Source organism: Rousettus aegyptiacus, unplaced genomic scaffold (assembly GCF_014176215.1).
Source record: "Rousettus aegyptiacus isolate mRouAeg1 unplaced genomic scaffold, mRouAeg1.p scaffold_m13_p_6, whole genome shotgun sequence".
NCBI classification, from domain to species: domain Eukaryota; kingdom Metazoa; phylum Chordata; class Mammalia; order Chiroptera; family Pteropodidae; genus Rousettus; species Rousettus aegyptiacus.
In genome coordinates, this window is record NW_023416309.1 from 57,551,452 (window position 1) to 57,578,772 (window position 27,321).

General features: G+C 56.2%; 1 protein-coding gene across 3 annotated transcripts in view; it reads left to right on the forward strand.

The window, feature by feature from the left end:
- The window catches only part of DOCK1 (dedicator of cytokinesis 1), a 326,782-nt gene that overhangs the window by 67,258 nt on the left and 232,203 nt on the right, over nt 1-27,321 (forward strand). For all 3 annotated transcript variants that reach the window (XM_036222878.1, XM_036222880.1, XM_036222881.1), the window contains 11 exons: nt 1,270-1,395; nt 5,937-6,061; nt 7,019-7,117; nt 7,998-8,070; nt 10,564-10,667; nt 10,959-11,142; nt 14,595-14,692; nt 17,058-17,147; nt 17,496-17,596; nt 21,607-21,741; nt 26,565-26,673. In XM_036222878.1, the coding sequence (XP_036078771.1) occupies nt 1,270-1,395; nt 5,937-6,061; nt 7,019-7,117; nt 7,998-8,070; nt 10,564-10,667; nt 10,959-11,142; nt 14,595-14,692; nt 17,058-17,147; nt 17,496-17,596; nt 21,607-21,741; nt 26,565-26,673 (1,244 nt within the window). The remainder of the gene's footprint in view (nt 1-1,269; nt 1,396-5,936; nt 6,062-7,018; nt 7,118-7,997; nt 8,071-10,563; nt 10,668-10,958; nt 11,143-14,594; nt 14,693-17,057; nt 17,148-17,495; nt 17,597-21,606; nt 21,742-26,564; nt 26,674-27,321) is intronic.

A 27,321-nucleotide genomic window follows, 5' to 3' on the forward strand; every position in this document is an offset into this window, starting at 1 on the left:
GGGTGCACGTCGTGAGGGGCTAGGTCTGTGGCTCTCCTGCCTGTCCTCTCCTGAGGGCATGGTGCTGAGCCCAGCGGTGAGGCATGGTCCCTTCTCTGGAGGGGGATGAGCTGGACGGACAGACAGACACGCACTGCGGCTGCAGTGTGAGTGAGGGCAGAGGCCTTGGTATTCTCATGGGCTCATGGGGTCCTGCAGAGCTGAGTGACCAGGGAGCGAGTAGGCCTGACCCCCGGGGTCACAGGGACAGTGCCCTCAATGTGCCAGTTGACAGGTGACAATGCCCCTTCCGCCTTGGGAGCAAGGCAGCATCCTTGAACATGGCCGCCGCGCCCACCGGCTGCTTCGTCTCCTGCCTTTGGTTTTCTTATAGATGTTGGCGTATTTCCTCCTGTAATCCCCCCTTTCGATGGTCGCTCACGAGTGTTTTACACAAAACGCGACTCTCCGTCAGCTTTCCTGGGCGGAGAGCAGGGCCCACTCTCGGCTCGCAGGTGTCAGCCCTGCCCCCTGCCCGCACCCCATGCATCTTGCGTAGAGGGCCCGAAAGTCTTCACTCTCCCCTTGGAGGAAAGGGCCGAGTGTCGGCCCGAGCACGTCTACTCCCTCCATGCCGTGACGGTGTCCCTGTCTCGCGGGACTGGCCCGCTGGCGGCCCGCAGTCCCGGGCTCTGCTGCCCTTCCTCTGGTGCCCCCTGGCGCTGCCTCGCAGTTTGGGACTTCTGTGGGTTGGCGACGCTGTGACCTTACCTCCCCAGTCCTCCTCCACTGTCGCCCTTCCTGGGAGAATAAGTGACCGCTTTCTTGACCCACTCCCAGAAAAATGCTGCCTCCTGATTTATCTCAAATGCATTGATCCCAGACAGACGTGGCACATAACTGCTCTTAGTGCACAGATGTCCCTTAGGCACCTCCAGCATTGTGCCCCAGCCAAGCCAATCAGATGCAGGGTTTATGCCCCAGCCAATCAGATGCAGGGCTTGTGCCCCAGCCAATCAGATGCAGGGCCTGTGCCCCAGCCAATCAGATGCAGGGCCTGTGCCCCAGCCAATCAGATGCAGGGCTTGTGCCCCAGCTGCTCAGATGCAGGTAACTCCCCTGGGCTGGGAACCTTTTCTCTAGCTCGTCTCTTTTTTTCTTTTTCATACAGCCACTTTCTCTGTTAAGCTGTTGAATCGTGAATTAAAAGCTGCTCATTCATTGGAGTTGATGTCTTCTTTTAAAAATGTGCAGGATAAAACGTGACTCACGCATGCATTGTCTTTCTAGGTTTGTGGGTAACGCTGAAATTACTCCCTGGCGATATCCATCAGATCAGAAAAGAGTTTCCTCATTTGGTGGACAGAACCACCGCGGTGGCTCGGAAGACGGGCTTCCCGGAGATAATCATGCCAGGTGAGCGCCGATCCCCCTTCAGTCTCCGGAGCGTGGGGCGGACTGACCGGCGTTTGGGGAGGCCACGCAGCTGGCCACAGAGAGCGCCACGTGGGCCGTGACCTGTCGGAGCTCTGGCAAGGGAGGCTTGAGTGTGTGGTGCATCATTTCTGCAGGCGCCATTTCTGTGGCCAGAGTGAGAGCTGACCTCCTGGGGTCAGGCCGAGGGGAGTTGGCTTTGCTTGGTTAGAAATACTCGGAAGGACTGGTGGGGAGTGACCCTTGATGTGACAGGAATAAGGACAAGAAGGCGAGGAAGCATCGACCAGCATCGCGGCCCTGAGGACGTGGGGTGGGTTTCCCTCCTTGGCCGGGTAACCGTCCGCATCATCTCAGCTGGCCTTCGTGTGCCCTGTCCTGCGGGCACCTGTACCCTGGCTGAAAGGGGCGCGCACCGGCTGGGCAAGACCGAGTCAGGAAGTGAAGGTGACCGCCAGGGGCTGTTTGGAGAACAGTGCGGCCGGCGCTTGCTCTTGGGCTCTGACAGAAGGATGGCTTGCGTATGAGGGCTGATTCCCTCGGGTTAGTGCCGCCCCCGTGGGCGTAGCATAGGGTCTCGGTGATGCCGCCGGGCCCCACTGACCCCTGTGATAGCCGAATCATCCGGAACATAGTCAACGTGAAGGGAACACAGTTCAGGTCCCCGGAGAGGTTGTGGCTTACATGTGGACTGCAGTGGTCCACAGCCTGGCACCCCATCCTTTGGCCCCAGACATGACAATGCAGGACCTGGCTCTGGCTTTGAGTCCCACCTTGGCGACTCCCTGGCTCTGTGGCCTGGGCAGCTTATCTGCCCTCTTAGCTACGGCTGCCTCACCTGAAGAATGAGAGTTAATGATTCCTACTTATAGAGCCGGCCGGAATTAGGAGACTGTAGGGCAGAGGTCCCTAAGACTGGGCTGTGGACTGGTGCCATTCTGTGGCTTGTCAGGAACCAGGCCGCACAGCAGGAGGTAAGCGGTGGGCCAGCGAGCAAAGCTTCATCTGTATCTGCAGCTGCTCCCCAGCGCCAGCGTCACCGCCTCAGCTCCGCCTCGGATCATCAGGCATTAGATTCTCCCAAAAGCACCAGTCTCTGGAGCCATGAAGGTTGGGGACTGTTGCTTCAGGGTATAAGTAACAGAAAACAAAGGCCAACTCCAGTGGCCAAACCCCGAGGGTGCTTATAGGCTTGCTCCTGGAGGGACAGGGACGGAGCCAGCTTCCAGGTCAGCCTGGACCAGTTTCCCTGCCGCTCCCGCTGCTGAGTTGTCTCCTTTGCTTACTGACTTCCTCCCCTGGGGACAGGCCTCTCCGGCTCCCATTTTCTACCCAAATCCCAGTGTCCTGAAAAAGAGGGCGTGCCTTCCCCCCAGCGTTTCCAGACAAGGAGCTGGAGCATCAGTCCAGCTGGAGCACTCAGGTCCTCTTGGGCCCTGGGTAGGGACGGGCTGGGCGGTGGGATCTGCCTGTGGGCCACCTGGGTGTCTGGGCGGGGTCAGCTCCTCCCCGCTGCAAGGACGTGAGGGAGGCTGGACACCTGCACATCTGGATGGACGTCTGACTGGAACGAGGAAGGAGGCGGCGGAAGTTTGCAGTTCGCACCTGCCCAGTTCACGTTCCTTAATATACTGCTGGCGCTCAGGCCCAGTCACGGGTTTGCAGCTTATTAAACCAGTAATGCAGCCACATGTTAAGATTAATCTCTTCTCTGTACGTAATAGTTTTCAATTTGCAAATAACATTCATATTAATAATCTGATTTGAGCCTCCCGAGATCTTAGGAAGCGTGTTAATATTTATCCTTTATATCTGTGGTTTGCAAATAAAGTCCACATTAGTGTAGCTTGATCTACCTGCGGATCTCGGGAGTGTACAAATTAGTGTGGAACTGATTCCTATCGTGATTACATCAGAGCTTAAAGCCGCAAGGCTAAGGCGCAGCGGAAATGGGGCCAGGCAGCCCCATGAGTGGCAGCGCCCGTGGCCGCCTGTCGCGGGGAGAGGCGGCCACTCCATGCGCACACTGTCCAAGTTATGGCTTTGTTTACTTTAGGGGAATTGGGGACATGCTCTTTCTTGTGCCTCTGTCTCTCAGGATTGTTGTGGGTCACGGTATCCTCTGTCCGGTGAATCAATACAAAAGACATCTGACATTGGTTAGACCGAATCACGGTGGCCCAGCCGTACAGGAAGGAAGTGTGTCATCCAGCATGTTACGAAACTGGAACATTTACCGCTCCTGTGGGTCAGGTCTGCATGCAGCATGTGCGCTTGGACTGTTTAGTGGCTGTGTCGTCTGCACTTGAATTTGCGGTGCAGATTTATAGGTTGTCTCCTTTATTGTGGGTGGCCCCAGGATGTCCTCCTGTTCACAGGGAGGCCCTGGGCGCTCTGGTTTGCGCCGGTCATGGTCCCCTTATGACCGATGGGCTTATGAAGTAAGTCCAACCCTGTCAAGTCATCTTGCGCAGAGTTACGGGGAAGCCACCCAGCCGACCGTCATTCCGACGGGCGCCAGGCACTGCGTCGGGACTGGGGGGTGCCAGCTTGAAGCAGTCACCTCAGTCTCCGAGGCCGAGTGATCACTGACAGGCGGTGGGTGCCACGTCTCACCCTTGGGAGAGACGGCACGGGGGGTTTCCATTCGGAGGGACCCCATCTTCTCCAGTGCGTCTCACCGGGACGTGCTTCTCCCTCGCTGGCCGCCCTTCTCCTGGTCCACTGCAGCCCTGGGGTCCTGAAGGACGTGCTGGGGAAGCAGCTGTCTCCTGAACTCGGAGGCGGCTAGAGGCTTGGATGAGGTGAAGGGATCTCTGAGTCCAGCTCTGTCTCCCTCCAGCCGCCCCCCTCCGCCAGCGGGAGCCCTGCGGCTGGCGGGGGGGCGTGTGCCGAGGGCCTCCCGTGGGCACCTGTCTGTGGGGTTTGCCCCCTAGAAAGGGGGTTTCACTTCTGAAATGGCCCACCGTGTGCGTCTCTAGGCCCGTGGGGGAGTACGACCCTGGGGTTTACCCACCTCTCCACCCCAGCACATGTTGGCTCCTCGCCAACGAAGTCTCTGTGAAGCCGTTGTCACCCTTTTGGATTATGGCTTTTGTGCGTTGATGGAATTTTCAGGCTGAGAGGTCACACTGACTACTACCCTGCCTGATCCACCAGACTGTTTTGCAGCGGGCTGCTGAGGGGGCCGGAGGTTAAGTGACTCGTCCGGGGCCACAAGGCTCATTCGCGGCGGGCCCTGGACTGGCAGGCGGCCTTGCCTCGTGCCTGGCCCTGAGCTCCATCGTCCTCCTCCTCTGTCATGGTCAGGACCAGCGGGTAGCTCTGCTTCCTTTCCCAGCAGCTACTGAGGCTGTGGTAGTGGCCCACTGGGGTTATTATAATAATGCCTTTTAAATGAAAGCTTAATTTAATAGTTGGATACATTAAAAGCCAGAATAGAGAGTGAAAAGAAAAAAAAAAAAAACCCAATGAGAAAAAACAAGAAAGCAAAGAGATTTCTTTTTCTTAAGGGATCCTGTTCTTTGCCCAGAGTGGGTGGTTTGCTGCTCTGGACAAAACTGTTCTCCTTGTCTCCCGAGGCTGAGCAGGGGGGTCATCTGTGGACGGGGGCCAGACCGACAGCCGAGGAGCAGGCGCCGGGCGGTGGCGTCCCCTCTGAATCGTGCTCCTAACGAAGCTCGCTCAGTGTTCCCCGTCGGGCCATTTCCAGGGCCTTCCTGTCTCCCCAGTGGGAAGAAGCATCTTGAGCTCGTTAGTTGCATTTTTGTTTTTGTTTTTTGCACAATTTAAGACCCATCTCACTTTAAAATGCACAGGTCTGAATTACATGTCAGCTCTGTTGTAATAATAAAAAAAATAAATTGCACAGCTACCTTTAGTCCTCCTTCGGTTCCCTGTGGCCCCGATGCTGACAGTTGCCCACCCGGAAGGAAGGAGATCCATGCAGGAGGTTTCTCTCGTGACCCATTCATTTCTAGTTCCCGATCCCAGGCAGCTTTTGGTTTGAATTCTTAATCAGCTTTTCCTTCAACTCCTGGGTAAAAGGCAGAGGAGGCCGACATTGCCAGTTACCCTTGGCATGCCAGTTGATGTAATATTCTTTGGCTACCGATTCTTGGATGACCACAGCCAGCGGTGTATCCAGGGATGGTGACGTGGCTTGCAGTGGTGGACGCTGGAGATGGGGTGGGTCCTTACAAACCCAGCGACAGCATTTGAGCTGCTCTGGGCACCGACTGCCCGGAAGAGTTGGAGTCTTCTGCCCAGGGGAAGTATCAAGCAGATAATTAGGGGCCTCGGAATTGCTCCTCTTTTCTTGCAAGTCTTATGATGATGATGAAAATTACTCTTGTCATGCCTTTAAGTGCTGAGAACATCTTGTAGGAAATATTTTATAATCATCTAATACAGTATTTATCATACTCCGTTAGGAGAGGTAAGTGAGTTAAGACAGTTTTGCAAAATTCACGGTTACATGATGAATAATAAATTGACTTTAAAGGTATAACTTTTTCCCCCAGGCGATGTTCGAAATGATATCTACGTAACGTTAGTGCAAGGAGATTTTGACAAAGGAAGCAAGACGACCGCGAAGAACGTGGAAGTCACAGTGTCAGTCTACGACGAAGACGGGAAGCGGCTGGAGGTGCGTGCTGTCGCGGGCGCGCGTCCCCTTGTCCAGAGGGTCGATTTCCCCTGGGCCCCTGCCGCTGGCCTGTCCCCAGAGGTCCCCGCGCTCCTAGAAGCTCGCATACCGTCGTGAGCATCTTTTGAGACACGAGGGACCTGAGGCCCAGAGGAAGCAGTCGCTTGCCCAGGCTCACACAGTTAGCGAGAGCCGGAACTGGGGTTTGCACGTGGGCGTCGAGCGTGTGCTCCAGTGGGTGGTGGTGGTACCAAGGCCCCCTCCCGAGTGGTCGCAGCAGCCCTTGGGACGTGGTGTCCTGGGCAGTGCTCGGAGGCTATGGCCTTTGATGACCCAAGGCCAAGCCCAAGCAAGCGTCTCTACCAGCTCCCGTCTGGACCATGGCTGGAGGGCTGGGTTCTCCTGGGCCCCACGGCTGCGGGCAGTGCCCTGTGTTTACGCCTGGCGCCCAGCTGTGCCAGGAGGGAGGGGACATCCACCCTCCCTGGGCGGCCCACGTCCAGTGTCACAGCAGGCACTGCTGCTCTCGCCAGGTGGGCTTCGTCGCTCCCGCCGGCGATGAGTGGTCGGTGTTCACGGCTGGAGGAGAGGGAGGGGGTGTTGCCACCCCTTAAACTTTGTCCGTAGCCCTTACTTATTCTAGATCTGCCGAGTGAATCTGGCCACTTCCTGCCGATGCTCACGTGGGAAGGATCGCGGGTGAGGTGGCGGACAGGCAGCCCTGTTCTGCGTAGCCGTCAAGGCCTCCGACGTCGAGCGCGAGGCTTGCGCTGGCCGCTGCGCTGGGCGGACCCTGCTCCCCTCGCTGGGAGCGGAGTCCGTTTGCAGCGGGGTTCGCTGGCACTCCTGGAGCGCGCGGTTGGCCTCGGGGCTGGTCTCAGGGGGTGCAGGAGGCTGATGTGTGCCGTGCCCGGCTCTGTGAGCTCTGACTCGACCTCCTCTCGCCTTCCTTTAAAGCACGTGATTTTCCCGGGCGCTGGCGACGAAGCGATTTCGGAGTACAAGTCTGTGATTTACTACCAAGTGAAGCAGCCACGCTGGTTCGAGACCGTGAAGGTATCATTTACATGGTCCTTTTATCCCGTGGGGTTGATGATGAAATGCTTGTTTGTGTCCCCAGGAAGTCGCCCCCCTCCCACCCAGCCCAGGGGCCCGGCCGACGGGCACTCTCAGAGGCTGATGAGCTTTCAACAGAGTCACTCAGGGTTGCTAAGGAACCACGCTGGCATTTCTTGGAATGCATTTACTCTCATCTTCTTTCAGACATAAAAATAGGACTTTCATGGAGACAAATGACAGAGTCCTTTAAAGATAGCTATTGTCTCTTCCCTTCCCGGATCTGTTTTATGTGTGAAATGCTGTCTTTACACCAAATGGAAAAAAATAGAGATGCCGTCAGGTGGAGGATACCGCAGGGCAGGCGGGCCCCGCTCCCCCGGCGTGGCCACCGCATGCCATGATGCATCCTGCCGACGTGTGGTGAACACCAGCTCGCACGCCCGGGGCCCGAATGCGAAACTGGATGTCCGACGTGGGGGTCGGGGACCGGCTTTGCTTCGAGGCAGCATGCGCTTCCACCACGGGTCGCAGCCAGAAGGCTTTCGCCCTGCCGAGGGCAGGTCCCCGCCGGCGCGACGGGAATTCCGATGCCTTGGAGGGGCCGACGGTGAAGATGGCGGCTTTTAAAACCGGAACCTCAGCAGTGAGGTCCTGAGAATACCCGCGCCGTCTGAGTCGGCTCGGGCCCCTCACAGTGCTGTCTCGTTCCCAGAGGCGTCTGGGCCTCTGGGGACGCCGCGCGGGGCCCCGGGTGTCCTGCGATGCCCCTGCCGCGTGGAAACACGTGCCGCTGCGCAGGGCCCCTCGGCGGAACGAAGCTGCCCCTGCGAGCAGGTGTCGGGCCAGCTGCGTAACCGTCCCTTTTCCTTTCTGGAAGGTGGCCATTCCCATCGAGGACGTCAACCGCAGTCACCTTCGGTTCACCTTCCGCCATCGATCCTCGCAGGACTGTGAGTAACCGCACTCCTTGTCCCGCTAGGGGGGACCCCAGGAGGGCTGCTCTTGGCCTCGATGCTTCTAGAACTCGGCACCACCACGCGATGGGGGTCTGAGACATCGGCGCTCCGTCCGGCCTCGAGCCGATCGCAGGCGGGAGCTCTTCGTTCCCTTCCTGAGTTCCCTGATGCTGTGCTTTCAATCTCTTCTTTTCCCTTTGACCTGCACCACTGTCCCTCCCTTCGGAAGAGTCACCGGGACACAAGTTGGTTTCAAAAATGGGCTCTCACTGCTCACTTTGGAGTTGACACCTGAGGCGGCTCTGGCCCCTGGGGACGAGACCGTGGGCGGGGCTTTCCTCGTATGGGAGGCCGGTGTAGCTTTGACTGTGATGCCGAGACTTTGGGAAGAAAGAACTGGTTTTGAATCCTTCACCTTTTGGGAGAATTTGTTGTTGGTGCCTGAAGCCTGTTTCTTTGGGTTTGTTGACCTCATTGTCTACTAAGGACGTAGCGCTGTGTTAGTCACTAAACAGTGCCACAGAAGGAAGACCCGCCCCTCCCCGCCTCAGGTCCGTGTCCGTCTGGCGGTGGGCTCGGGTTTGGGGAGACAGTGGCAGTGAGAGCTGGCTGCGCGTGCTGTGGCATCGAGGGGTGGGTCACCTCGCGGAGTAGTGTCTCAGGGTGACCGTCAGAGCCCCCGACTCAAGGTGTGCACACCTGTGCTCCTCACTCTTTGGCCTCTGTCCTGCCGTCTCCAGGAGGGGAATGGGGCGTACGTGACTTTAAATCTGTCTCCTGCTCCGAAACTCAGCGTCTCCATGCTGTATTCAGATCGCGTCTTGAAAATGTCACCGCAAATCCACGTCTTTAGTCCAGACTCTTCACCCGTCCCTGCCTGATGTGCCCCACCGACCTTGGGGACCCTCACTGCCCGCCACGCACAGCCACGCTGGCCCTGTGTCCCCAAACCAGCCACATCGGGTCCCACTGGAGGGCGTCTGCATTTGGCTGTTCTTCCTGGGAGCTTTCCCTCTCGGCTCGCGGTCGCTGACCTTCTCACAGCCCCGCAGCCATCCCGGTCCCGTCAGCACCCTTCCGCGCACCCCCGAGGTGTTTTGTTTCTGTTCCTTTTGTCTGACAGTACGTGTTTCCACGGCTCCCCACCTAGAACAAGTATTTACTGAGCGTCCGATGCACAGTGGACAGTGTTTCACGCACTGGGGAAGGAGCGGTGGAAAAATACACACTGTCCCCAGCTTTCCGAAGCCCAGTGGGTGAAACGAGCCACGAGCAGCCGGTTCACACACACGCACGCACACGGGCGTGCACACACCACACACATGCACACGCACGGGCGTGCAAACACCACACACACGCACACGCACGGGCGTGCACACACCGCACGCACGCACACGGGCGTGCACACACCGCACACGCACGCGTCTGGTCATCTCAGCTCGGGCGGCAGTGACAAATACCACAGGCTGCGGGGCTTAAACAACAGACACTTATTTCCTTGCAGTTCGGGGGGCCAGACGCTGAGATCGGGGGGCCAGCACGGTGGCGTTTCGGTGAGGACCCTCTTCCCGGTCACAGGCGGCCGCCTTCTTGCTGTGGGCTCACGTGGAGGAGGAGACTCCTGGCTCTGTCCCTCTTCTGAGGGCCCGGGTTCTGTGGGGTTCGGGCTGCAGCCTCCTGACCTCGTTTACCCTGTAGCACCTCCTGACAGGGCTGTCGCCGACAGAGTCCCGTGGGGGGCAAGGCCTTCACCATGAGAGTTCGGGGGGACACAGTTCCGCCCGCAGCAGCTGGGAGGAACAGCCAGTCAGCTGGGGGGGGCGTGGCCCGGTGACGGGGCTGCTGTGTGGACGGGCTGGTCACCGCGGAGCGTGGCCGGGGCCTGGGAACGCGTCCCACAGCACACGCGGGGGCAGGACGTCGCTGCCGGGCACCACGGCCTTTCGCGGTCCGCCTCCGGTGCCCTGCGGGTGGCGCCTGCGGGCGCGGGGTCGGGCTCTCCCCTCGCTTTGCCGCGCCCGGCGCCAGCCCTCTCGGTGGCCGGTCTGCCGCTCCGGCCGTCCCGCGGCAGCCCGTGCTTCCAGACCCCGTCCGCTCCCGCCGGCGCTCGTGTCCGCGTTACGGCCTCTCCGTCGTCACAGTGTCGCGTGGCAGCGTGCTCTGGTCCCGGTCCTGCGGCCGCCCTTTCCTGAGCAGCCTCCTGTGCGCTCGGCCCTCACTCTCCGATCAGCGTCGCGGGCCACGAGCTCACACCGCCGTGAGGTGCACGTCGGCCCGGCCTCGCGTCCGCAGACCCGCTGGACCCCAGCCGCGCCCCGAAGGCCCGAGTCTCCCCACTGGGGCCCCGAGTCTGTGTCTCCGTTGGGTCACGTTTCCTGTAACATCCGTCGATACGGTTTCGCGCTTTTTCCCAGGGGGGCCCCCTGGCAGCCCCGACGTTCCCCCATCCCGACAGCGGCTGAGGATGGTTGTTGATTTCTGTTGCAGCTAAGGACAAATCCGAGAAGATCTTCGCGCTGGCGTTTGTCAAGCTCATGCGGTACGACGGCACCACGCTGCGAGACGGAGAGCATGACCTCATCGTCTACAAGGTGGGCCGCGCCGCGCCCCCGGGCTTCTGGGCCGGCTCACGGCGCTCACCTTGGTGAGGCGGTGCCCATTCCCGAGGCCCAGCCTCCTGCCGCCCCCGGCGAGGGGGAAAGCAGGGCTCGGCGAGCACGAGTGAATCGACAGGCATTAGAGAAACCGTGAGCGTGAGCAGTTTAGCAAGCGATAAAGAGCAAATATCGTGATGTTTAAAGGGTTAAAGACAGGGCTGGGACAGCATCCCGGGTCTCGTGACTGTGACTCGGGGTCGACACGTCGCACAATTGAACCCACAGGCCGAAGCGAAGAAGCTGGAAGACGCGGCCGCGTACCTGAGCCTGCCGTCCACGAAGGCGGAGCTGGAGGAGAAGGGCCACGCGGCCACGGGCAGGGGCCTGCAGAGCCTCGGCAGCTGCACCATCAGCAGGGACTCCTTCCAGGTCTCCACTCTCGTGTGCTCCACGAAGCTCACGCAGAACGGTGAGTGGGGGCGGGGCGCTTCGCAGCTCTCCTCAGTCGTGGGCCGGGTGGGTGCGGTGGATGGGGGAGGGGGCGGCATCCTCGGACTTTAAAAGCCACGCGGATTTTGAGCGACGCATTCACCTTAGGTAGAAAGCGATGGATTTGCTTTTTCGAAGCGTTTTGGCCGAGGGGAGGTGGGTCACCCTCAAGGTCTGGAGTCCGAGCGAAGCGCCGGGGTGGAACCCTCACGCCGTGCCGACCCTCGGGCCCCCAAACCTCCTTTTCCTCTTCTGGACGCTGGGCCCCGACGCCGTTTCCAGCCCCCCGTGAGTGGGGTCAGGCGCCCGGCATGACCGGCGCGCGCCCACGCGCGGCCTCGGCGTGGTCTCACGTGGCGCCCTGAGCTGGCCCGGCGGCCGCGACGTGCCGTTACCGCCGCTTTTGGCCTCCGCAGTGACGTGGCTGCCTGGCCAGGGGCACTTCTTATTCAGAGCACACTGTCTGGGAGAGGCGGAGGCTCCTCTGCACGAATCCGCCATCCGAAGACTGTTCCCGAAATGCGACAGCAGCCCAGCTGTGCAGAGCGACTCCGCGCTCTCTTGAAACGCAGCTTCAAAATCCAATGTTTTCCTCTTTGCCACCTGATGCAGATTCTGATGATTCAAGTCTGTTGCTCTCCTGAGTTGAGTCCCGGGGGGTCGTCCATAGATCTTGGCAGTCATCTCAGACATGCCCAAGGGACCGTCACCGTTTGGAGTTTGACAGGATGAACATGGCACAGCAGTGACCCCTCATCCGGAGGCCGCTGTGCCGTGCAGCCAGCATGCTGGGGGCGCAGTCTGCCAGCGCCCCGCCTCGGCCTCGGCTCTGCCGTACCCGGCTGTCCGCCCTGTGCTTTCTCACCACTGTCAGGGGGCCCCAACCCCTCAGGCCGCAGGCCGGTCTGGTCCCGGCCTGTCAGGAACTGGGCCGCACGGCAGTGGGTGAGCGGCGGGCGGGCGAGCGCAGCTCCATCATCCCAGCCTCAGCTCCGCATCAGGTCCTCAGTGTTGGACGCTCGCAGGAGCACTGGTCCCTGGTGCCACCAAGGTGGGGGACCGCCGGCCGCTGTCTCCTGAGTAGGCTGTGCTGCGTGTGTGTGTGCGGGGGAGGGGGGAGGGGGAATGTCACTCAGACACGGGGAGGGCACTCGGATACGTATCCCTAACGTTACTTTAGAAGCATTAGTTCACCAGAAACGTTATGAATTATTCTCGCCCGTGGTCACGTAATAATCTCCGTAAGCAAGGGAGCACCCTTACCTGGGCTCCGTGCTCCGGGCTCCGTGCAGGCCTGGGCGGGGGTTAGAGAATGCACAGGGGGCTGGCAGGTGTCGCGCCCGGGGCATGCGGCCAGCAAGGCGGGCGCTGCGGTGGGACTGGGTCCTGGAGAGGCTGCCCTGTAGGCCTGGACGTGGCCCGACCACCCACCAGCCTGATTGATGGCTGCACCCTGGGCCGCACCGCAGGCAGAGCACGCTTGGAACCGGCTGCTCGGAGCCCGAGCATGTTTTCCCCATCACGGCGCCGTTCTGAGCAGCGGTTAGGTTGTGAGATCTGCCCACAGCATCCTTCTTACCCCACATACCCCCGGAGAAAGGGACAGTGAGCTAGGCATCCTCCAAGGTGAAGTCACAGAAACGCCCAGGGGGTGCTGCCCACCCCTCCTTCCACCTCTGAGCCCCTTGGGTCCCGCCAGACTGGGTTGTTCCCTCCCTGGAACGGAGGGACCGAGCGCCCTGGTCTCCCGGCAGCCGTTGCCAGGCAACAAGGGATGCTGGCGCGGTGCGGCTCTTCCTTCACCCCAGCCGAGGAGTCCTCCCCTGGGGACGGGGGCAGTGGTGGTGCATCAGGGGTGCCCGGGACGGAGCTGGCCTGGCATCTGAGCTCAGGAGCCCAGGTTCTCACTCGAGAGCCATTCTTCTGCAGCCGTGATTTGTTACGCGAAGTTCCATTATGTAGGGAACAGCGGTGGCTGAATTATTCATCGAGGTTTGTGTTACACGTCTCTGTTCTCAGAATTATGCTGGATGCTTTGGGGGATCTCACGAGAAGTGTAAGATGCGATTCCTCCCCTCGGTGAGCCCACCATGTAATTAGAGGGAGAAGTCACGGAGCGAAGAATCGTTAGGGGCTCCCCGCAAACGAGGATGGGGAGGGACAGCCGGGTCTGACCGATGTCGCTGGGGGGCCGGGCAGGCCATTTGAGAACACGCTCGCCCACAGCCGCACCTCTCCTCAGGTGCCCGGTACAGAGGGGGCCCTGCCTCCCTCACGTCCGGACTGCCGCTGCCCGCGAGGTGGCACCCACGTTCACTCTGCGTCAGACACACGGGTGACGCTCGTGAAATGGGGCCGTCTCTCACCTCTGAGACCGAGGGCGTGTCCGGGCCGGCCGTCACACTTCCTCTCCGGTTTTACCTCCCGCTCCGTCCGCTGTGCCTGGGGGCCGGGCCGGGCCAGCGAGGCCGTCCACGCGTGTTGCTGCTCGTCGCGCGCGTGCCTTTCGCGGGGCCGCACCCTTTAATCCCAGCTGGCGCCCCGTGTTCCTCGAAATCCCACCCGTCGCCAGAGTTAAAATCGTCTTCCCAGCACTTCCTAGGGGTTTTCACGTGGAGTCAGGTCCCGTAGCTGAAGTTCCTTCCCGACGAGCATTCACAGCAGATCAGATGCGCTTCGCGGATTGTGTTTCTCACGTCAGGGGGTGTTAGAATGGCGTCGGGTGAAAACCGAGCGGGCGCATTCTGTCTAGAGATGTCCCGGACCTGTGTCCGTGCCTTAAAGAACATCTCGCTGCCCGAAGCCATTTCCGGACACTGCTTTCCACAGTTAGTCTGTGACAAAACCCAGCGCATTCAGCTCGTGACTTTTCTATTAGAAAACAAGCAAACAAAACCCAGCTGTAGGAAACAGCCATGGCCGGCCGGGCCTGGTGGGGGCGGCAGGCTCGGGACAGCGGCGGTCCCTGTGGGCCAGGGCTCCCGTCACCTTTCGGAACTGTCACCTTGCTTCAGACCTGGATTTGTGCTACTTCATATTATTTCATCTGAAGAACAATGAAAAAGAAATAGAGTCTCATTGTCCGGGTTGGGACAAGACGCCAGCCAGGGTGGCCTGGCCGGGGGCTAAGCGGGCGGGCAGCCTCTCCCGGGCCTCCTGCCGCTCGGCCCCTGCCTTCCTGTGGACTGCAGAGGCCGATGCTTCTCAGGCTCCTCGGTGCGTTTTTAAAGCTGCTGTGTGGATATCGCTTCACGGTCAGCGGAGTTGGAGATGATGACCTCGGCCACACCGAGTGTCAAGCGTGCTCGCTAGACAGTAGCGGAATATTGAGCCGGCGACGGTTTCCTAACAGGGTCGATCTGTTGGGAAAGTCGCCCCCGGCGGCCTCGCGCTCGCCGCGGGCACTGACTGACTGTTGTTCTCCGTCTGCAGTGGACCTCCTGGGCCTGCTCAAGTGGCGCTCCAACACCAGCCTGCTGCAGCAGAACCTGCGGCGGCTGATGAAGGTGGACGGCGGCGAGGTGGTGAAGGTAACGAGGGCCCCGGGCGTCCGTCCCTTCGCTTGTCCGGGGCTGGGGTCGCGCGTGGGCCCTGCCCCCTGAGGTGGCGCAGGGCCCGTCACCGCCCTCTCAGCAGCAGGGGCTTGGGGACCGGCCGGCCCCTTCTGGAACTCTGGCCTGGCTCCGCGCGGAAGGTGTCGGGTTGCAGTCAGGCCAGTCTGCGGCTCTGGTTCCTGTCCCCAGGAGTCCTCGCTGCGGCCTCGCTGGCCCCTGCTGTAAAATGCGAGTCGCAACAGCACCTTCTTCAGAGGGTCGTAGTGGAGGGTAAATGAGCTGAGACAGCCGGGGTCTGGCCCGTGGCGGGTGCTCGGGGGGGCACGAGGTCTGATTACAGTCGTCACCATCATCCTTAGCTCTGGCTCACGACTCACCTGGAGCCCCTGCGGGTGACCTGGAGCCATGCGTGGGGTGCTGGGCAGACGCCAGCACTCGGGTCTGGTCTAGGCCGTTTTCTCCCCATGCGGCCCGGGACTCATTTCTCAGCCTCGCACGCGGCAGGCTCTGGAGACGTGTCAGGCGCCCGCCCTGATCTCCGGAAGACGGGACCGTCTGATGAGCGTGAGCTGGGACCCCTTTGAGCGCTCACGCTCTATGATTATTTGGTGATTGTCGGTGGTTCTAATATTTTCAGTATGATGCTCTCTGGCCTCCATCTGCTCAAATGCATTTTCCGTGTTCAGAAGGAAGTGCATTTTCATTTCCAGTGTGTTCCATTTTGGCCGGTCCTCGCCTGGCCATGCCTGTGAGCAGGGTCCTTGCGGTGAGGTCGTCTGTCGCTGCCCAGTTCTTCGCCCTCCGTGAGAGGGGCTTGCAGGAGGAGGCCGCCTTGTCTCTGCGGAAGTTAATCATGTAAAACGGCCCTCCTTCAGCAGCGGGCTGGGGAGCGCCCGTGCCAATGGGTTTGCTCGCACGACTTCCCCGAGGTCACTGCGCAGCCGGTCAGACGCGCCCTTCCCCACCTGGCACTGTGCGTCATCGCTTCCCGTCCTCCTCGGCTGCCCCTGGCCAGCGGGACGCCCGTTATTTGCGTCTTAAATTCCTGTGGGTTCTGTAAACGTCCGGATTCAGATGGAAGCTGGGTGGATAAGTTAACAAAACTTTAGGAGATGCACAGTTAACGAAGTTTGTCCCTGGTCATTTTTCAGTCCCCGCGTCACATCAGGAATTGGTTGTCTTTCTGTGACGTAGCGTCACACTCACCGGGGGAGATCAGGCGCCACCACGACTTATTCTCCGTTCCCCGGTCCAGTCCATTCTCACATCCTGTTGCTCGTCCCCGGAGATGGTGCTCGCATGGCATCTGCTTCCTGCGCACACTGGGACGCTCACACAGGCTGTCCCGTCTGCCCTCGCCCCCTCTGTCTGCCCGCCCCTCGGCCAGTGTAGTTTTGTGCCCCGTTGGCCCAGACTTGCCTGAGGCCACACAGCTGCTAACGGGAGCCGGGGCTGGTGGGGGAAGGGGTGGGGAGGGTGTCCGCAGCCTGCATGGGGCTCCTTTATTTAAGGACGCTACTAGACTGAGTTTTTCCCTTTTATTCGAGGCCCCTCTTCTGTGTCTTTAGTAGTAGAGAGATGACGTTGCTTGATAGATTGAGAAAACTCCCTGCCCATTTGGTAAAAGACACAGCCTTCCATTTTGGTGGAAAGTGTAAATGATGGTTTCGGTCTTCCAGTGGCTGTTCGTAGGGCCGGGGTGGTTGTCCAAAGAAGCCATTTCCCTGCCCCACGCGAGGGACCTCCTTCCTGCGGCCCACGTCCCGCACCCCGGTGGCTCGGCAGCCAGAAAACAGCCCCGGCTCCCCGCAGTCACGATCGGCTGCTGATGGTGTCACTTGTCTGGGAGGGATGGGGAGCCCTGCGGCAGGGACTCGGGTGACCGTGCCGAGCCAGGGCTTGTCCCCTGGAGAGTCCGTTGGCAGCAGCACGGTAGCACTGGGCTGCTTGCAGATGGCGTGAAGGTTTGATTGCTGCAAAGGTTTTATGGTCTGACAGTGACGGGGAATGAATGATGCACAAGCACTTGCTCTTTGTCACTGGACTGATGGAAACTAGGGACAGGGCTGCATGGCCCTGTGGGCGGGGCCCACAGAGCCCCCCCCCCCCCGCTGCCAGTCCTTCCCTGCTCGACGCGGGCACCCACGGCTTTGTTCTGAACCCACTTACCGCACGTTCTTACCTCGTGCATCTGACGCCTGGGAAAAACCCCCGAAGGTGATAGCTTGGCGGGCGACGTCCGGGGCTGGCGGGGTTCGGAGTAGTGCCGGACGTCGTAGCCTTTCCAGGCGGGGACAGCGGGGTGAGTTCACTGCGTCCCCCGGCCTCCGTGTCTCTGCAGTTCCTCCAGGACACCTTGGATGCCCTGTTCAACATCATGATGGAGAACTCCGAGAGCGAGACTTTTGATACGTTGGTGTTCGATGCTCTGGTAAGAGGCCTCCGTTTCTCCTCCGCTCAGATGTTAGGAGGCACTTTCATGCGGCAGCCTTTGAAGCGGGGGGAGGGGCTCCATCATGGGGACCCCGAAGGCAGTCAGTGGTGAATTCAGTCAAAGCAGACGACTTGAGAGCCAGACGGCTTTTTCCAGCGGCACCGCAGTCGGACGAATACAGCGTCTGGGGTCAGAGGAGGTTGACACAGAGGGACAGGGGGGGACGTGGGGACAGGCTCCTGCCCGAAAATGTAGTTAGTTCATTGACGCACAAGGAGCAGGTGCTTCAGGTGAAGTTCCAAAGGGGTTTGTGTTATTTTGCTAATGGAAATGTTAATTGAACAGGTGTTTATCATTGGACTTATTGCTGACAGAAAATTTCAGCATTTTAACCCTGTGTTGGAAACCTACATTAAGAAACACTTCAGTGCAACACTAGCCTACACGTGAGTTCTCCTTGGTTATTTTAAAGCTAATACTTTTTTTTTGGTTCGTTATTAAGAGTCTTTTTTCGTCTAGTTTTGTCTATGGTTGTGCATTTCCCTCCCCCTTCCTGAAAACTCTGAATGTACTGGGATAATTTTTATTGTTATTTCCCTCTTAACAGACCTAAAAATTTTGTGGAACCAGGTATGTGATGAATTATGATCATAACATTCCGGAATAGATTCTCGCTCTCCTCTAAACCTTCCCTTTGTCTTCGAAAGTCTCAGTTAGTGTTCGGTGAACCTGATGGGCGCAGAGTGCCTGCTGCACAGTGTCTTCCCAGCGGGCATTCGACGGAGGAATGAGTGGATGTGTTCTCGTTTCGAGATGGTTGCCGTTGAGTGCGAATAAAATTTAGTTGGGTATTTTTCAGCATATCTTTTTACTCTTTAAAGAAAGAATGCCTTTTGTTTTATTCTGGAAGCTTTGGCTGTAAGTTGGAGTCTGACTACTCGCCCAGCTACCCTCAGCCTGTTCCCATGTCCGCCCCAGAGGGTGTGTGTGATGCCCAGACCGGAGAGGCCGCTCACGTACTGTTGAGCAGCACAGTCCTGGAGCCCAGCTCCATGGGCATAAATTAAAGCTCTGTGACGGGCCTGAGAGCCAGTGTTCTCTCATGCGGCCCCGGAATCTGCCGAAAAGGACGTCTTCATCTGGGGATAAAGTATTCCTACGTTTTGATAAACTACCAATGCCAGGTGGTTCTTCGTCAGTTTGAATCTGAGTATTTACACCTGGAAAAACAGAGGCGCCAGTTGGTTAGTTTTAACCGAACCGCCAGAGGCTGTGGGCGCTGGGCAAGGGCTGCGGTCCAGGAGGCCGGGTGCCGACCCCACGTCCCGCGCGGAGTCCTGGGCAGGCGTGGGCTTGCGCTAGACCGCTGGCCTGGCCGTCTTTTACCTCTTTCCTTTGATAAATGCTGAGATCTTTAGCCTTTCTTACACCAACTCCAAGAGAAGAAATTAAAGGTGACCGTGGGCGCTACTTGGCACTCCGGTGTTCACACACGGACCTCCCCGCCCCCCACGTGGGAGTTCACAGGAGCTGGAGCCCCATTGGGGTGCCCTGTGCTGGTCCGGGAGAGACGGGCAGGAGGCGTCATCCCTGGGGACCGTTCTAGGAAACCGGCCGACTTTCCGTCCACAGAGCTGTCTTTCCTGGACCTGGTTCAGCCTTCTCTCCCACTTGATTGATGCTCCATTTGGCCTGGATAACTGAGCTGTCCAAGGTTCCTATCACTGCAGAAAGTTCTATTGTGCTGCCACAATTTTAATAGCTTTATGCTTTATTGTTACATCTCAGTAATGCAGAAAATGCATTTGGCAAAGTTCAACATCCATTTATGATAAAACTTCTCAGCAAACTGGGAATAGAGAACTTCTTCAGTCTGACAAAGAACATCTAGGAAAATGTACAACTAACCTGACGCTTAATGCTGAAGGCATTAGGTAATGCTGAGCTGGGATCAAGGCAGGGGTGTCTGTTGTAAACGCGTCTGCCGTTGTACTGGATGTAGTGCAGGAAAGCAGGGAAAAATGGGGAAAGATAACAAATGCACAGAAACGAGTAAAGCTGTCTTTTGTTTTCACATAAAGTGATTACGTACATAGAAAACAGTAAGGAGTCTTTTTTTAAAAGCCCCCTCCCCCCAAAAACTACTAAAACTCGTAGGTAGACTTAGGAAAGTTTCGATTCAACGCTAGTGTAGAAAAATCAATTGTACATTTGCAGATACTTGGAGGATAGAATTAAAAGTGCATTAAAATTTACCATATTATATAAAAAAAAAAATCATCCAATACCCTGGAATAAATTTAATGAAAAATGGGAAAATTACAAAACATTGCTGAGAGAAATTTTAAAAGAAACAAGTAATCACAGGTGTAGACCATGCTCATGGATGGAGAATAAAATATTGCTCAAATGTCCATTTTCCTCAAATTAATCTATACTTTTCAACACGATCCCAATCAAAACCCTGCATGCTTTTGTGAAAAAAAATTGACTAGCCTGTTTGAAAACTTAAACAGAAGTGCACAATGTCTAGAATAGGCTGAATAACTTTTCACGAGAAAGCCTGAGTTGGAGATTTACCCCAAAGCTGCCAAAGCCAAGACTGGAATTGGTGAAGAGATGGACAAAAAGCGAATGGAAAAAAAGATACAATGTAGAGTGGACCAGTGACCCACACCCGCTGTTCTGACCCTGCTGGGCATTTGAATTCCATTCCTGGCCATTTTTCCATGTCTGTCGCAATGTGGCATCGCCTCCTCTGGCCTCCACATTTTGTGCTTAAAGGCCATGCAATCAGTATGCCATTGTGAGGGTGTACCACGCTTTACTTAACCAATCTTTGAATGATCGATGTTTGCATCGTTTATACATGTTTACTACTGGAGACATTGTTGCAGTAAACATCCTAGAGTATTTGTAATTGTTTCTGTAGAATAAGTTACAAGTGGAATTGCTGATATATAAGGAAGATTTTAATTTGATAGATGTCACCAGGTTATTGTCTGAAACACAATGTTTGAGTCTTGTCTGACCACCTTGTTTTCAGTCTTTTCTATTTATTTTAGTATATTAAGAAAACAGTTTACTTCCTGTTATTTTAATTTGCATATGTTTATTAATGAAGCTTTTTTTAAAATGTGATTTTAGATTATTTCTGTGATATACATGGTTATGGCCTTTCGGACTCGTTTTCTTTTTTTTTTTTCTTTTTCCAATTAACCTCACATTCTCTGAAGCTTTGAGCAAATTTACTACCATTTGAATTTTCTGGTTATTAGAATTACAGAAAATAGAAAACTTTTAATGCTTTTTCTTTTACTTTTAATAAGGATTTTTAAAAAAATGCCTGCGAATTAGGCACTTAATATAATTTATGAAGCTATGACTCAAAATCAAACTTCCAATATATACTTTATTTGTCCCAACTGTCTGTAAATACTTATGTAATGGTATGGAAAATTTAAAAATAATTCTGACCAATTTGGGTATATTAAGTATATAAACTTCTATTATTATGAAAGAAATTTTAAATGTTTTCACGTTAGGGAGTTAATTGTTTTTAGATCACAATTTGTAAGGTAATAGACTAGGAGAAGTATAGTAAAAGCACTTATGCTTTTAAAACTAAATGTTTTTGTGCAATCCTATTAGAAAATGCAAAAAAAAATTATAAATCTTTTTATGTATTCACCCGTGTTATTCTCATATATCCTTTAGAGTCTTTTATGTAAAATTCTTAGAAAACTCATTAAAATTAAGAAGATTTCCTATTTGAAAAATGTGTTTTAAGATTTTTATTTTGATTGTAGACTCTAGCTTTAGAAGATGAGCTAAAATGAGTAGAGGCGGCTGAGATGGCTTCTAATAGCAAATACCGTTTTATATAGCGCCTTTTTTTTTGATAAAAGACATATAACATAAAATTTAACATGTGGACCATTTTTAAGTGTACAATTCAGCATGCGCTGTTAGTAGAGTCACAGTTGTACAACCATCATCTAGGTCCAGACCATTTTCAGAATGATGCCTCTTTGCAAAGATTTTTTGTGTGTGTGCCTCTCTTGAGCTGTAAAGAAACTAACTCCCTTTGATCTTTTTATTGATACTGGGGAAGCTGGTTGACCTGCCTCAGCCTGGCTTTCTTCGTCTGTGCATTTCACTAGGCGCGGTTCCCACTGCTTGCTTTACAGTGCCATTGTGAGGATTAAATCACAAAATACATTTAAATGCTCAGAAAAGCATCTCAGACTTAGACGTCGTTAAATGCTCAGATCTCGCTCTCCTGAGAGGTATTTCTATGGGTCCCTTTCAATCGGGTCGGAGCGCATCTTACAAACGTGCATGTACCGAGAGGTGTGAACCGAAAGGCGAGTAACCCACTTGTGCATCTGCGCCAGCTGAGAATTGAGTGGTGTGATTTCGTGAACCTGCTAATTTGCGTTTCCGCCGTGACCAGGAAGCTGACGAAGGTGCTGCGGAACTACGTGGACAATGCGGGGAAGCCGGGCGTGAGCGAGCAGCTGTGCCGCGCCATGAAGGCGCTGGAGTACGTCTTCAAGTTCATCGTGCGCTCCCGCGTGCTGTTCAACCAGTAGGTGTCGCGGGGCTCGCGGGGGCTCAGGAAACCCCGCCCGCCCTTCCTGTCCTGTCCCCCCGTTCCTCCTCTTCCTCTCCGCTTCCCTTTCGTTCCTGCCTCCCCGCGTGACAGCAGTGGTTGACAGCGGCCCCGGGGCGGCCGCGTCCGCTCTTGCTGGATCCGCCCCCCGGCGGTGCGATGCAGAGCGGCCAGGCCGGAGCCTGAGTCAGAGGCGTGCGCGTGTCAGAGGCGTGCGCGTGTGCGTGAGACGTCGGCTTCCGGCGGGGTTCACTTGTCTCTCTTTTGTCCACACAACACGGAGCCCAGAGGAAGAGTCCGGAGCCCGTGCGCTTGCCCTGCAGTGACCCCGCGTCCTCGGCTCCTTTTATCTTTCTGTCGCCTCCTCCTGGGCTCTTCGTTTTTATCCCCTGCCATCAAGAGTGCATCGCAGGCGGCAGAGAGGGGACAGCGAAGGGCCACGGGCTCTTGTAGTTACTCTCCTTTTGAGGACCTTTTCCCAGCTGCCCATGCACAGTGTCCCGGGCTTTTATCTCACCAGCCGGAAGCATGTCACGTGAGCGCCCTAGACGCACAGGAGGTGGGAAAGGATTTTAGGTGGCTTTTGATGCTTTCGCCAAAGTCAGAGTGTCCTTAGCGAAGGGCGAAAGGGACCACATGCGCCGGACGGGCAGCTGCCGCTCCCTTCTTCATCCTTTCTGCCCAGGGTGTCTGTTGCCTGACAGCTCAGACCGTCCCTGCTTATTCTGGGTTGCTCAGTCCTACTCAGTTAGGCTCCGAGTCGCTCTTCCCTGTTGGTTTGGGGGTCAGTCTCGGAGACTCCTGTTAGCAGTAGCTCTGGCTGTAAATCATGGGGGCCCTAAGTGCCCCACGGACGTGATTCCGTCCCGCCGGGTGGTGCAGAAACGGAGCGAGGTGCCCCATGGACGCCCGCCGGGCCCTGAGGGGAAGGGCTTTGTGTCTGGTGCCCTAAGGAATGCTTCGGTCCCGTGCTTGGCACAGACCCTGTGTCAGCCTCTCCTGAAGTGGCTCCAGCAGGAGCTGAGCCTGACCTCAAACCGGGTTCTCTGCTGGGATAACTTGTGCATCACATGGGCTGAGACTGCCCAGGGCCAACGGTGCAAAGAGGTGAGAAGCCAGAAGCAGCATCTGTCAAAAGGCAGCGTGTCCTCCCCAGCCTTCCAGGGCCTTTGTCTGGGTGTCGCTGACCCCGCCTAACCGGACCGCGCGATGAGGCAAGGTCCCGGTGGTCAGAGTCCCTCCCTCCGTCCCTCTTTCCTTCCTGCCTCTCTCCCTCCCTCCCTCCCCTCATCCCTCCCTCCCTGACTCTCTCCCTCCCTCCCCCCACCATGCCTCTCTCCCTCCCTCCCTGCCTCTCTCCCTCCCTCCCTGCCTCTCTCCCTCCCTCCCCCTCCTCCCTTTCAAAGTTGCGGCACCGCCGTAGCCACATTGTGTAGATGTGGCAATGCTTCCTGAGTGTGAATCCGTAGTCGGAAGCTGCTGAGCACACGTGCTAGTGTCTTCGCGGTTCCGTGGCAGGAACATGGCCCAAAGCTCACGGACCCTGGGGCCGGAGGCCGGCAGCGTCTCCCCTCCTCGGCCTCCCACCCCCCGGTGTCGCCCTCTTCCCTCTCGGTAGTGCTTCTTCATCCGTGACGCGAAGATGCTAATTTTAGGTGACACGATATTCCTACTTTGTATAGGCTGCTTAAAGAAAAAGCAGTCCCGTGTCCCACACACAGGTCTGGGACCTCCGGTCAGTGGCGGGCCCCAGGCAGCTCGCGCGTGGTCGTCGCAGAGGGGGTGGGGAGAGCCGGCTCGAGCTCTCGTTTTCTTGGCTGCAGCTTATTTATTACCTTGGGAGAAAAACAATTGCGCTCACAGCTGGAACTGACAAGCGCGTTTTTCTTTTTGCGGCTGGAATAAACTTTTGAGGTCTTTTTTTGTTTGTTTTTTTCCTCCTCCCTCTTTTAAAATGGTCTGCTATATTTTTCTAAAATGTGGTAGCTTTGCAAAATTCCAGGATAACCGACAGTAGCTGTTCTTCCAGAGAACAGAGAGGTGAAACCCGGGAGATGGAGACACTGAGGCTCGTCATCGCGCGGCACCGTCCTCCTCACGCTGTGAATCCAGACTTTGTGCGTGTGTAGAAAGCTCAGCTTGTCTTGAAGTGGGGATTGCAGTCTTAAAGCTGCGGCCCGGTGTCACTGGGGTCCCGGAGAACCCACAGGAAGGTTCCCAGCGAGTGGGGGCACATCGCTGTTCTCGCTTGTCTGTGCTTCCTGGCGGGCGTGTCGCGTTAGGGAGAAGGCGGCAGCCAGGCACGCCCTGAGCCGCGCAGTGTCAAGCGCGATCTCCGTGCTTCCCCGCTGCCTTTCCCGTGCTCCGTGGAGTTTTTGCCTGTCATCCGCGTGATTATCGATCATGACCGAGTTGCTGCAGAGCTGTCATTTTGCTATCGCTTCCTGGGTAACGGAACTAGAACGCACGTTGCCGACTAAGATCTCGTCGCTCCTCCCCAACGGGTTCCTGTAACACGTGAGCAGAGCAAGGGGCGGCGACTGGGTCCACGCAGCCGTCTGTCCACTGGCTTCCCTCCGTCTTCCTCACTCCTTCCTCCACCTCAGGGCGGCTCCAGCGAGTGGCTCTTTCCGCTTTATTTGATAAACCTGAGATCGTCACAGAAACATGCTCCCAATCCCTTGTTTCCTCTTTGTTTTTGGAGGGTAGTTTCACTCAGCATAGACTTCCAGGTTGGCCGGTATTTCTCTCTCCAGGTGCTGTTCACCGCTCTTGGGCTGCCGTCGTCTCTGGTGAGAAGTCAGCTCTCAGACGTCCTGTTTCGTCTTTGAAGGGGATGGTGTTTTTCTTTTCCTTTAGCTGCATTTATAGTTTTTCTCTTTTTCTGGGGTTCTTAGCAGTTTTGCTGTGGATCACAGAAGGCTGCTTTGCTTTTTATTGACCTCATGTTGGATTTTCAGAGCTTCTGCCATCTTTGGATTGATGTCTTTTTTAATTGTGGAGACTCCACGGCCGTTATCCGTTCTAACGTCCTTCCACGTCTCTCTCTCTCCTGAAACTTCGGGTGCACGTGTCAGGCCGCTGTGCCCTGCACACCTCAAACGCTCTGCGTTTTCCAGCTCCGCGTTTGTCGATTCCCCTGCGGATCGTCTTCTCACTGTGCCTCATCCACATTTACTCTGTGTAATGAATTCTCAATGTCATATATACATATTTTTAATTTTAGAACTTTCATCGGTCCTTTTCTGTAGATTCATTTCTTCACTAAAATGTTCCACCTTTCCTGTGGTTTTCTCCATCTCTTTTCCGTATTTCCTTCTCTCTCTGTTTTGAAATGTGTTTACTTTGGCACCTGGTGAGTTGACAGCAGAATCTCGGTCACCTGTGAATCTGTTCTGTTGTCTTTTCTTCTTCGGTGTGGCCATCGTTCTGCTCTTCCGCTGTGTTTAGTCACTTGTGTCTGAACGCAGAACTGCGCGTATGTGAAACCGTAACCGCTCCCGACGACGTGCCCCTCTTTCAGAGACGATTTGTCGCCATCCCGGTCAGAGAACATGGCCCCGACCGCCTCACTCTGCAGAGGCCGCCCAGACTCAGGGCTGCGTGCAGCCTCGGCAAGCCTCAGTTCACGTTTGTTTGCCCAGGTTCTTCATGGGTTTCCACTTAGAGGCCGCTCTGTTAGCCGGGACCCCTTTCCTGGCATTTTCCAAACTCTCTTCATTGTCTCAGATGCTGGCAAACACGTCACTGTGCTTTACAGAGGTTTTCGGTTTGACTTGGAGTCTCCTAACCCGTGTGCTCGTAGGAATTTGCCAGCGTCCCGAGCGGGGAGAATGGCTGACTGCGCGAAGGCTCACAGCGCGGGCACCAGTGTCTGCCAAGTGCCGTTCCGTGCCCCCTGCAAGCAGAGGTTCATGACCCCATAGCTTCCCTTGTTCGCTGTGCCATTTAAGGAAACCCCCACTTGAAAACCCTCTATGAAACAGATACACTAGGTTGCAACTTCCCGTTTCAGACACAATGTGTTACTTTACCACGGAACTCATTTACATATAAGATTACCTCTAGGGTAATTAATTATGTCAGAGTTTACGAAATTTTCCATCGTATACAAGTTTTCAGGTATGGTATACTTTTAATTAGGCAGACAGCTAGTCTATATTAATAAAACATCTGAGTTGAAACCTTTAAAAATGCAAATACATTGACTCTTAGTAATGCAGCAACCTGAGGTAACGGCTAATGAATAATTTATGGTGAAACATTTATAATTAGCAACATATATTTGCATACGTGTAACCAGGGCACAACTTTCTTACCCATTTATTGAGTGCGTTTTACCTCTTGAAAGTTTCCCCATTACCATTAATTCTGTGACGAATGACTTTGTGTACTACCATAACTCTGGAATAAAATAATTTTGAGTTTACTGTTATGTCATTTTCAAATGCTTATAAGACTATGTTAAATTTAGACAATTAAGTGTCTCTGTGCCTGTCAATTATGTGACCGCATAGGTTTCAAAACCACTGGCAGGAAATACACCAGCACATTAATGGAGTAATTTTTCCATCCTTCTTTCCTTCCTTCCTCCCTCCCTCCTTCCCTCTTTCCACACCTTTCTGTTTGTACATTTATAAAATGTATCATGTTTAACAGCGGCAGAAACTAAACGTCCTCTGACTACAGCCCTCAGCGTGAGGCGCGTGGTGTGCGGACGGTCGCGCGTGTCCTGGCCGCGGGCCCGGCGCGTGCGCGCCCCACGCCCCGCCCTCACGGAGCGCGCGTCTCCCCCGCAGGCTGTACGAAAGCAAGGGCGAGGCGGACTTCATGGACTCCCTGCTGCAGCTGTTCCGGTCCATCAGCGACATGATGCGCGGCGCATCGGAGCAGGCCGTCCGGGTCAAGGTAGGCACGGGCCCGCGGGGGGCGGGGGGCGGGGGGGCGGGGGGGACTCGCAACCCGATGCCATGCGGGGCTGGAGCGCGAGGTCGGGGTTTGGCTTCCGCAGCCAGCGAGCGCCTCCGGCGGGCGCCCGGGCGGCCTGCCTGGCCCTGCCCGCGCTGACCACCTACGCTGACCACCTGTGCTCGCGGGCTGGGCCCCGGCAGGGCAGGTGGGCGGTCAGCGCCCTCAGGGGAGCTCCGTGTGAGCAGGCGGGGGAGGCTGGGGCCACCGGCACTGTGCGGTTCCCTGCTTCCTTCGGAGGAGCAGCATCTTCCAGACCGCCCACTGGCCGCTGCTCGCCATGGCCGCCTCTCCTCTCGCTTCCTCTTTTAATGTTCTCTTAATGTGTAATTTTCGAAAACCTCTTTGTGGCTGTTGTCTTAGCAGGGGTTTGGGAAAGTGCTGCCCCAGCTTCGGTGCTCGGCGTTTGGTCTGGGACAAAGGGGCACAGAGGCCTTTCTGCTCAGACGCCTCTCGTGGTCCCTGCGGCCAGGAAAGCCACGTGGCCGAATGCGCGCCCGCCCTGACGGCCCCGCGTCCCTGACATGGGCACTTGTCCGGCCGAGCCACTTCGCGTTATAGTTTCTCGTTCTTCATGTGAATTTCTTG